Source organism: Diaphorina citri, unplaced genomic scaffold, assembly GCF_000475195.1.
Source record: "Diaphorina citri unplaced genomic scaffold, Diaci psyllid genome assembly version 1.1 scaffold2839, whole genome shotgun sequence".
NCBI lineage: Eukaryota > Metazoa > Arthropoda > Insecta > Hemiptera > Psyllidae > Diaphorina > Diaphorina citri.
In genome coordinates, this window is record NW_007380256.1 from 9,926 (window position 1) to 21,885 (window position 11,960).

Sequence of the window (11,960 nt, forward strand, 5' to 3'; positions counted from 1 at the left end):
ATACTAATAGTGCTTATTTATATTGCTCGCATAGGACTGAAAAGTCCCTTTACTCCAGCATTGGGCTACTATACATATACTATTATTGTGGTCAAATTCTCAAATTATATTGAGGATAAAATTCCATACCTCGGCTGGGATTGAACCCACGCCAGCTGACGCCCTCCTATTTACCAGGCGAGCGCCTTGACCACTACACCACCGAGGTAGATGTTTTGTAGTTTTCCGAGTAGGTATAGGGCCTCTCGTTTCTCGGAAGCGTAAGTCTCTGGACGCCGTCAAATGTTTTATTTCAAGGTTTGACAGAGGGAACTGTAACTACTAAGGGTCTGGTGATATTGAGCTTGGAGTTTTAGAAATCATGCATTGTAAAGGTATTGGATTATGATTTATGATATCCAAGTAAAAGTGGAATTTACTGATCAGTTAATCACGTAAATCTACTCCCGCTATGTTTGTCTCTTCTAGTATTGCCTTAGAAACAAAGTAGGAAGGAAGTAGAAACCTGACTTCTATCAGTTATTCCATACAGTAAATAAACGAAGTTCTAGTGGTTGGGTGGAGGAGCTCACTTAAGGAGAATCCTGTTAACTTAAAAGAAAGCTGGAAAAAGATAGAAATCTACTCCCACTAAAATCTTCAATTGCGAAAAGGAAGAGTCTGAAAGAGGAAGAAATTACTTTATAGGATAATAAGGAAAACAGTAAAAAGGCTCTACATAAATAAAATAAATTATAGGTGAAATGATAGTAACACTCTCTTGAAATGTCACTTTCATGAAATGTCGTAAGCGTGGGAGGCGTTATTACAAACTTTTGATACTTTCCAAATATAGGTACCTACTCTGGTACATAGATATAGTTAAAACAATGAAAATGCTATAACACGTGACTTTTCTCGATATAAAGTCAAAACTCCCTGAGCTTGCAGCTTTTCCTCTCATTATTTGAACGTCAGAAAACTTTTTGATGAGGAGAAAAAAAAATGAGACAAATCCTATTGCTCTCATTTTTAGTTAAATTCCTTTATTATTTTGAGATTGGTTTCATAAGCACAAGGACTGGCAATTGTAAAAAGTATAGCGAGAAAAATATTTCCTAGCTTGGACAGCATAAGGTACCCTCCAAGCTAACTAACCTGGAACCTGATGAAAGTTAAAAGATTCTGATTTTGTTATAAGGCCGGGCATCACTTATGTTCAATTTTGCCCGATGGGCTTATGTCTGTCATGCAAAACTGAACGTGTGTGTCCGCTAGGAAAATTTATCACTGCACGGTCTAGCCAGAGTGCTAGATCCTATCTTTCAAATGCGACAAGGATGCGACACGAAACTTTTGGTTAAGACCGGTGCAACGCTTGGCGGCATTTTACCGCTTTTTGGCGGTTTTCGGTGTAATTTAACATTATCTCGGGAACGGTATAAGCTAGAGACTTGAAATTTTGAATGTAGTTCACAAATGTGACGAGGATGCAACTCAAAACGTTTGGTTGAGATGGTTGCTGCGCTTGGCGGCTTTTGGACAGATTTCGACCGTTTTTTGGCGGTTTTCAGCTATAGCGACAAAAAGGTTAGAGATATTGTAAAAGTTAGGGTAAAAGAACACTCAAATAAGCGTCATTCAATAGGATAAGGAAAGTCGTGTGATGTTCACACCAGATTTTTTTATTACTATCGTAATATTAAAGGAAGGACGGGCTATAAAAATGTAGTTAATTTGAAATTAAAACATTGTCAATAAACAAGACAATAGGTACAAGAACAAAAAGAATAAAGGTAGGTAGATATATAATATTGTGGATATCAATGAAATGAAATTGTTTAGCTATTAAATTGTTGACTCATCCTACAGGATGTATCAATCCGCAATTCACAAAGTGAGTTTTTTTTTATGATATTATTTTGATATAGGGAAATGTACCTACTACTATTAAGGATATAGGGAAATGTGCCTACTAAGTACTAAATGTATCGTCCTGAAAAAGAAAAGATAAGGACGACAGCATAAGAGAAAGCTAGGTGTTCCGAGAATGATCCTGATCTGATTAGGATAAATTTCGCCCCGGCGGAGTTAGCGCTGACAAGGTAAACCCTCCAAGATTCCAAGCTAACTATAGGTGGGCTTGCCTACCTTCGACTTCAAAGCTAACTAAGCTAAAAGAATTTGTGTTAGCCATCAGCCTAGTTAGCTTAGTTGGTAGTGCGTCTGCCTTGTAAGCGCTAGGCCGCGGGTTCGATTCCCGCCCGGGGCGGATTTTATCCGGATGGGATAATGTTCGTTCTCGGAACGGCTGGCTTTCTCCTATCCTGTCTTCCTTCTCTCTTCGATTTCGGGACGATAAGACCATAGCAGTTACAGTTCCCTCTGTCAAACCTCTTAAAAAAAAAAAAACCTACGTCAATAGTTTGAAGAGACGCCCGGCATAAATCAACACGGAACAGAGTTTTGATATAATTTGTGTATTGTACCGAGAATATCGGAACTGGCTTACAAGGCAGGCGCTCTGCTGTCGAAGCTAAGTACCTAACTAGGCTGTGTAAACCTCATAGCAAAAGTTTCCCAGTGACCTGGCCCAGTATATGAGGCAGGTATTTGACAAATAAATCGCATTGTTTGCCTAGATTCCTAGAATCTCAGATACATGTTGACTTGCCAGTAGACAAATGACACATTATCGAGTAGGTTTAATTGATTTTGGAGCCTTGTCAAGGTAAAATCACGTGAACTGTCGTAGTTTTGTCACCAAGGAAGCAACACCTGCGAAATATTGCGTGTGGTCAAACCAACCTGGCGTGACAATCTATACATACATACCTACAGCCAAGTAGGTACATAAATATGAGATGTTTTGTAACAATAATATCTAATAATAATAGTAATAATAATAATAATAATAATAATAATTATACGCCGACGTAAGTTACGCCGTCGAAAAACTACGTCAACCACATAGGTAACTGAAGAAAACAACTATTTGATTCGGGGAAAGTAGTGCGAAATGACTCACTAAACCGCTTGACCGCCACCTCTTCTTTTCTTCTTCTTCTTCTTCTTCTTCTTCTTCTTCTTTTCCCGTGTTTAGACGGGTCGGCGTTTTTCGCCAGCCTCTCAATCAGCCCTAACTAGGGTGATTGCTATGGGCTGACATTTGGTTTTGGCTACAAATTTTACGACTGGATGCCCGTCGCACTCAACCTTTGCTAGTTCTTTAGGAAGGGAAATTCAGGCTGGTATACTCCCTGTTTGTCTCCTAGCCAGACTAAGCTTAACTCCATACACAAAAAGCCCACTCTGAGGCTTAGGTGTTGGGGCAATTTGCCCCAGGGGATGGGTTAAGCTTATACGAATCTTATCATCTAGTTGTGATTTATATCTTCCGTGAAGGCTCTTTTGCTTCCATTTCTCTTCAAGTTCAGCACATGAATAAACTTGTAACGGCATATCATTATTTTTCAAGTTCAATGAAGAATATTTGTCATCAGCGCCCTCCTGTTTACCAGGCGAGCATCTTGACCACTACACCACCGAGGTAGATGTTTTGTAGTTTTCCGAGTAGGTATAAGGCCTCTCGTTTCTCGGAAGCGTAGTCTCTGGACGCCGTCAAAAATGTTTTATTTCAAGGTTTGACAGAGGGAACTGTAACTACTAAGGTCTTATCGTTTCGAAATCGAAGAGAAAACGGACGGGAATCGAACCGGCGGCCTAGCGCTTACAAGACAGACGCGCTACCAGCCAAGCTAACGAGACTGGCTTTTTATTATTATTTTTTTTTTTTAAGAGGTTGGATAGAGGGAACTGTAACTGCTAAAGTCTTATCGTCCCGAAAGCAAAGGGAGAAGGAAAACAGGTTAGGAGAAAGACAGCCGTTCCGAGAACGAACCTTATCCGTTCAGGATGATATCCGCCTCGGGCGGGAATCGGACCCATGGCCTAGAGCTTGCAAGGCAGACGCGCTGCCAGCCAAGCTGACTAGTCTGGCTGAATTTCTCATCTTCTGAAGCTCGTTTTCCCTCTTTTTCCTATGGTTTAGTACAGGCGCTAACACGCCAAAAGAGGGGAAACAAGCTTCAGAAAAGGGGATATTGCGAAAGGAAAATACGGCTAATGCTAAAGTTAAAATATCTCCCTACTACAATCGATTTTCAACACACCCACTGCCACTGACATCCCTCTTTCTCGCTTTCAGACGAAATCAAGCTCTGGATTCAACACCTCCTGATCGCCACCAAGAACAGCATCGAACGTGTTAAAACGAGCATCGAGAATTACATGTACGCCAGGACGGATTTTCCGCAACTGTTTGATGATCAACTTATCAAAGCCTCCATGTATAAGGACTTCTACAATGCAGTGTAAGTATAGTCGAGTCCATGGGCGGATACACCAGGGGGGGTCCAGGTCCCCCCAGATTTTGTACGAGGGGGCAAGGTTTATACCGTGCTGGGGGAGGGTACAGCTTTAGGCCGTGTCAGTAACGGCATAGGTATGATTGTGTTTTTTAAATCTACTAAAATAGGAGCACCTCCCCGTGCATGGACGGATACACCAGGGGGGGTCCAGGTCCCCCCCAGATTTTTTACGAGGAGGCAAGGTTTTGTGCCGTGCTGGGGGAGGGTACAGCTTTAGGCCGTGTCAGTAACTGCACAAGTAGGTATGATTGTGTTGTTTAAATTTATTTAAATTTAAGTATAGTAAGTAAAAAAAAAGCTTAAATTTAAATAAATAAATAAATAATTAAACAGGTCTTGATTATTGTTCCATAAAATGTAATGTTATTACCAATCAACTTTATAAGACCTTGTTTAGACTGCGAGAGTAAAGGGACTTTTCAGTCCTATGCTGGTAGTATAAACAAGGTATATTCTATTTTATTAAATCTACTAAAATAGGAGGACCTCCCCGTCGACCGACACACCCTCTTCGGAGTTTTCTATTTGGGCTGAGGTTAATGTAGGGAGGCCGGTGGCTTGTCGCCGAATTGGGAGGGTAAAATCCCCCGTTACTAAAAACCTTAGCATACAGAGACGTCAAGTCCCTCTTGGACAAAATACTCCGTTTCGTTTTGCGTATCCAAAAGTGTTGGCAGCCAGCCTAGTTAGCTTAGTTGGTAGTGCGTCTGCCTTGTAAGCGCTAGGCCGCGGGTTCGATTCCCGCCCGGGGCGGATAAATCTACAGTAGTCTGTTCTGCCAAACCCCGAACCATTATGTACAACAAGGCTCATAAAAATGTAATTCTGACATGCCCGGACCAGCTAACGTCATCTCTCCAATTGTACTGTTCTAGGACGGTGATCACATTTCCACACCTGACTCCGGACCATCGTATGGTGTTCTACTGGTCCTTCAACAGTTCTGACCCGTCCACTTTCGATCCCATCTATCTCATCCAGAGGTATTTATTTATTTTATTTTTTATTTCATCTAACAATTCTTTCACAAGCTCAATTTATAAACCTTGAGCTGAATCCTCCTCGTTTAAAACTTTTGCAAAATAGCTCAAGTTTTGTGTCGACTGAAGAGGAAACAGCTCAGAGCTCAGGTCTAATGGCATTATTAGATCTTCTTCCTTCTCATGAAATTTTCTTTTTATGCTATTCTTTTTGTTCTTTTGTCGCAAAAAACATAGAATAGAGTATAATTTTTATTAGTTCCCTAATAAAAATTCAATATAATGTGCAAAATAAGTAGGTATTAGACGTAGATATTAGGTAAGTAGGTACTTACCTCCAGATAGCTACTTACTAGGCTAAAACATTTTATGATCATTCCGTAATTCGTATAGCTATTAAATGATTAATTAATCTAATTTAAATTAAGTTTATTTTAATTACGTTTCCATTACGATTATTTAAAAATTTTGATTAGCATCAGACGATTTTTACTTTCCTTATCCTATAGGAAGGAAAGTAATGTTATCGGGTCAAATTTTCGATGGTGAGTTTTTTGTGTCAAAACACGTTTTGAGGTCCCTAGAGCCTAAATCCAAAGTTTCAGCCATTGGTCCGTGTGTGTGTCTGTCTGTCTGTGTCTCAAGTAATCTTTTAGGTACAGTTTTCCAAGCATTTTTTATTTTTCTGTATTCACTAAAATTTTGAATAGTAGGTATTATTATTATGGTGAGAGAAAATTGTTCGTGTTGCTCGTTTTGAATTGTAATTAACTATTTTTTTTTTTTTTTTTTTTTTTATCTTCTTTTCGTCTCAAGTAATCTTTTACAGTTTTCCAAGCATTTTTTATTTTTCTGTAGTCACTAAAATTTTGAATAGTAGGTATTATTATTATGGAGAGAGAAAATTGTTCACGTTGATCGTTTTTAATTGTAGGTAATTAACTTTTTTTTTTAGGTTCCGAGTCGTCCTGGACTACCACATTAAACATGCCACCGAATTTTTCGGCTTTCACTCCATACTGGATTTGGCCAACTTCAAGCTCGGCCATCTATCCCAGGTCGACCTGCTGCAGGTCCGCAAGATCATGAACTACGCCGACGTAAGTTACGCCGAAAAACGACTTAAATATACCTCACCTAAAACACGTCTAAGGCCAGGGCTCATCAGGTATCAGGTAGACCTGACAGGCGGACCTAATCAGGTGTACCTCCCGCAGGTCGATCTGTTGCAGGTCCGCGAGATCATGAACTACGCCGACGTAAGTTACGCCGTCGAAAAACGACGTCAATCGACATAGGTAACTGAAGAAAAAAACTATTTGATTCGGGGAAAGTAGTGCGAAATGACTCACTAAACCGCTTGACCGCCACCTCTTTTTTCCCGGGTCGGCGTTTTTCGCCAGCCTCTCAATCAGCCCTAACTAGGGTGATTGCTATGGGCTCACATTTGGGTTTGGCTACCAATTTTACGAGTGGATGCCCTTCGCACTCAACCTTTGCTAATTCTTTAGGAAGGGAAATTCAGACTGGAATACTCCCTGTTTGTCTACTAGCCAGACTAAGCTGGTCTACTCCCTGTTTATAGTCTCCTAGCCAGACTAAGCTGGTCTAATCCCTGTCGTCCCCAGCCAGACAGAATCGACATGATATAATCTAAAAAAAAAAAAAAAGGCGGGAGTGAATTTGTTACCTTCCCCCATAAGGTATTGCCGCCCGCCTTGGGTCGTTTCCACTTGTCGTTCGGGAAAAAAATCGTGTCGCATGTAGTAAAAACACTCTCGTTTAGACAAGGACATGCGGAAAAAAATCGGATGAATCTCAAAAGTGGGAATGGCCTATAACAGGGTTGTCCAACCCGCGGCCCGCGAGTTCATTTCTGCGGCCCGCGAAAGCCCGCAAAGGCCCGTGTAGAAGGCCCCACCTGTGAGTTGAATATTTAACTTTGCGGCCCGCCATCTCTCTACCTTGGTCTCTTGTGGCCCTCGGGTGCGCAAAGGTTGGACAACCCTGGCCTATAACCTTTGCTAATTTTCTTCTCCTCCTCAGGTGTTGGTTCACAAAAGTGTCAAGGATCTCCAGGATGTGATTCCCGGCGACATTCTACCAACACAACTAGGAGGAACCGGGGGTGACTTGGAACAAATGAAAAGTAAGACACTAAAGGTGTAGCTGTCCTGAACGGGATTACCTACAATATTATGGGGAAACTTTGAACATTTTTCCGACTCCCCATGAGTTCACGTGACGTGACGTGACGTGATGGTAGTGTGTTTCTACCTTTGTCATTGACCGAACGCAGGTCGCAGTGAGGTCCAAGTTTTCCCCATCATTTTAGAGAGTAATACCTATATAATAGAGAGTTTTTGCAACCAAAATTAGCGTCTTGTTAACTGAACTCTTTAACGTTATTTGACAAAAACTCGTTTCTGTGCATATGCAGAAACATTTTTTTAAATTCATCCTAATTCTACTTACTTAATTTCTACATTATTTTATATGACTATCGTTCTTAGTCATATAAAATAAGGTAAGCAATTCTGTAAATTTTTTGGATATGATTCTAAATTAACAATAATTCTACTCTTGCTTTCAGATGAGTGGAACAAGCGGGTAGAGTCCTCAACGCGGCTTCTAGATAGCGATGTATTCGTTGTGGACAAATCGAGTAATATATAATAGAGAGTTTTTGCAACCAAATTTAGCGTCTTGTTAACTGAACTCTTTAACGTTATTTGACAAAAACTCGTTTCTGTGCATATGCAGAAACATTTTTTTAAATTCATCCTAATTCTACTTACTTAATTTTTACATTATTTTATATGACTATCGTTCTTAGTCATATAAAATAAGGTAAGCAATTCTGTAGTTAAATTTTTTGGGTACCTATGATTCTAAATTAACAATAATTTCTACTCTTGCTTTCAGATGAGTGGAACAAGCGGGTAGAGTCCTCAACGCGGCTTCTAGATAGCGATGTATTCGTTGTGGACAAATCAGAAGGCGTTCAAAGTCGCTGAGGGTACCTGGGTACCTCTTCAGTAGGAAGGACTAGGGTTTAAAAGGTAATTTGTATGAAACTTTCTTCTACTTCTTCTTCTTCTTCTCCTTCTCCTTCTTCTTCTCCTTCTCCTTCTTCTCATTCTCCTTCTTCTTCTCCTCCTTCTTCTAAATCCAATTCTATTCTACTTTCAGACGAGTGGAACAAGCGGGTAGAGTCCTCAACGCGGCTTCTAGATAGCGATGTATTCGTTGTGGACAAATCCCTCAAACTGAACGATGGTACCAACCGAGTCGGAGGCAGTCACCTGACCAACGAGGATTTCGGGCAAAACGGAACGTTCTTTATTATTATTTTTTAAAGAGGTTGGATAGAGGGAACTGTAACTGCTAAGGTCTTATCGTCCCGAAAGCAAAGGGAGAAGGAAGATAGGTTAGGAGAAAGACAGCCGTTCCGAGAACGAACCTTATATCCGTTCAGGATGATATCCGCCTCGGGCGGGAATCGGACCCATGGCCTAGGCCTACGGAACGTTCAGAAAACTGTGTGTGGATTAGAGAAACCACTGCACCAGTGGTTCGGGGAGTCATCCAACCCGCTTCTCCCTACTTGCTTACTTTCCGTGTCTGTCAAATGTCAAATATTGCGTCAGTGTGTTGCAGTCTTGATTGCTTTCCCCAAAAAGCCGTCTTTAAAAAGTTTTTATGCTGTTTGTAGGGGGATTTGGGGCACAATGGAACGTTCAGAAAACCGTGTGTACTAGAGCTTGCAAGGCAGACGCGTTGCCAACCAAGCTGACTATTCTGGCTGAATTTCTTATCTTCTGAAGCTCGTTTTCCCTCTTTTTCCTATGGTTTAGTACAGGCGCACTGAGAAAAAAATGGTGACAGGGTGCCACAAGTTTGAGGTGAAGAACTCTATTATTGGGTTACTTCCCCTGATTTAGGCTGTTGGAATGCTATGTGTGTAGCTGTAGATTAGAGAAACGGTGCAGCGGTTCATATCGCCCCACTTTCCCCGAATAAGACCGTTTCGAAAAGGTTTTTATGATCAAATGTGTAGGAGGATTTTGGGCAAAATGGAACGTCAGAAAACTGTGTGTAGATTAAAGAAACGGTGCAGTGGTTCATATCGCCCCGTTTTTCCCGATTCCGACGATTTTGAAGAACGATTTTTAAGGTGTGTCCAAACATAGTCGACCGGTCGTCGATCGAGGTGGTGAATCCATATTGTCGAGGCAGTGTGGACGGTTCAGTCCACATCGATCGACGGCCGGCCAACTATGTGTGGACACACCTTTAGATGGACATAAAATGTTCATCAGTCCCAAGATATTCCTACGTTCCTCTAATTGGACAGCATTAAGCGAAAAGACAAGCCTTACTTTTATCCATTCGGGGGCTTGCTTAGACGTGGTGAATCCATATTGTCGAGGCAGTGTGGACGCTTCAGTCCACATCGATCGACGGCCATAAAATGTACATCAGTCCCAAGATATTCCTACGTTCCTCTAATTGGACAGCATTAAGCGAAAAGACAAGCCTTACTTTTATCCATTCGGGGGTTAAATGCAAGCTTGCACGCTTTTAGCTCAAGTTGCAATTGCAACTCGGTGGTCATTTCATTTTGTAGGCCAGTGTAATTCATCACCATAACTATTTATTTATTCCTCATTTAAGTATCTATGTACCTATAGTTTTAATTTATTAAAAAGTTAGAACTCTTGCACGCTTTTATCTGCAAGCTCAAGTTGCAATTGCAACTCGCTGGTCATTTCATTTTGTAGGTCAGTGTAATTCATCACCATAACTATTTATTTATTCCTCATTTAAGTATCTATGTACCTATAGTTTTAATTTATTAAAAAGTTAGAACTTTCAAGGGTGTACACAACACTTGGTAAAACAAATTAAAATCAATAGGGGAAAATGAAAATGTAAAACAAAAAAAGCTATCTGTTTTCATTTTCCGATTTTCCCCTAGGTATTGATTTTAATTTATATTTTATTTATAATTTAGGTTACGTTTAAGTCTCCGGTGCGGAAAAGTGTTTATATTTTTTCTCGATCCTAATTGGGCTATCCAGCAAGTTTGCACCAATCAGCTTGCTTCAAAAATGTAACCACTTTTCCGTAACGGAGACATTTTATTTAAACACAGTCGTATTAATATTTATTTGAAATATATAATGTGATATGGTATTCAAAATATCTGGTGTCTTTTATTACTACTACTTTTTTTACTGTACCTAACAATTAATTGGGCTATCTTGCAAGTATGCACCAATCAGCTTGCTTCAAAAATGTAACCACTTTTCAGTAACGGAGACATTTTAATTAAACACAGTCGTATTCATATTTATTTGAAATATATAATGTGATATGGTATTCAAAATATCTGGTGTCTTTTATTACTACTACTTTTTTTACTGTACCTAACAATGGACTCAAAGGAAGTCTTATCGTCCCAAAATCGAAGAGAGAAGGAAGACAGGCTAGAAGAAAGCCAGCCGTTCCGAGAACGAACCTTATCTGTTAAGGATAACATTAAATTTGTTAGCTTAGCAACTAACTTCAATACAGGAATGTGACCTGATAGTTAATTAGCAGCATTTGATACCAAACAATCTACCATACTAGTAAAGCTAGAAGAAAGCCAGCCGTTCCGAGAACGAACCTTATCTGTTAAGGATAACATTTGTTAGCAACTAACTTCAATACAGGAATGAGACCTGATAGTTAATTAGCAGCATTTGATACCAAACAATCTACCATACTAGTAAGAGAGAAAAACGTTGGAAAAAAAACCCTTCTCAGTGTATAAAATTGTTCAATTTAATACTGCAAATAATACAATTCTTCGAATATTAATCTTTGAGATGCTAATAGTAAGACTAACGTTAGAAATACATAGACAAAAGTACAAGGAAATTCTAGTAAGTACAATATTAAGCCTAGTAAAAAAAGGGGCAGGGAATCAATATTATCAATAAAATAAAAATCAAGTCAACAAAATAAAAATAGTAAACAAAATGACCGAATACATTACTTTTTTTCTTATAGGATAAGGAAAGAAAAAATCTGAATGTTATTCAAAGTAAAATAAGTGACTAGATTGATAAGAACTTAAAATCAGAGTGGAAAGGAAAAGGTATAATCTTACAGGGAAAAATCATTGAGTAAGTTTTTGATCAGAACGAAAAGAACACTTTTTAATTAGTTCCTAGTGGTGAGGAAAGTGAAAATGATTGAAGGACAACATTGAACAACCCAGGAGGTTTATTAATAGAAGGAGTTAGTTTAGACTGCGGGAGATGTCTCATTTGGACAGGGCTGTATTTAGGGAGAGCCGAGCCCCCCCCCCCCCCCCCCCTCCCTCTTTTTCTTCTCTCGTTTTTTCTCTCTCTCTCTCTCTCTCTCTCTCTCTCTCTCTCTCTCTCTCTCCTCCATTTCTCTCACTCTCTCCCTCTCTCACACACACACAAATACACATACACAATCTCTTTCGTTCACCTCTCCTCAATTTTCCCTTTCTCTCTCTCTCTCTCTCTCTCTCTCCCTCTCCCTCTCTCTT

The 11,960-nt window shown here is 39.9% G+C and overlaps 1 protein-coding gene across 1 annotated transcript; it reads left to right on the forward strand.

Moving 5' to 3' along the window:
- Window positions 1-361: 361 nt before the first annotated feature.
- Window positions 362-6,687, forward strand: LOC103519620. Its single transcript, XM_026831066.1, has 4 exons — window positions 362-374; window positions 4,187-4,352; window positions 5,285-5,392; window positions 6,345-6,687. Exons 1-4 carry the CDS (start codon window positions 362-364, stop codon window positions 6,685-6,687), a joined length of 630 nt encoding a protein of 209 aa, XP_026686867.1.
- The last annotated feature ends 5,273 nt before the right edge of the window (window positions 6,688-11,960 follow it).

Excerpts from the sequence above, each read along its gene's own strand:
- LOC103519620 (XM_026831066.1), top strand. Across the intron at positions 4,353-5,284 it reads AAGGACTTCTACAATGCAGT|GACGGTGATCACATTTCCAC; the intron begins GTAAGTATAGTC and ends GTACTGTTCTAG. Across the intron at positions 5,393-6,344 it reads CCCATCTATCTCATCCAGAG|GTTCCGAGTCGTCCTGGACT; the intron begins GTATTTATTTAT and ends TTTTTTTTTTAG.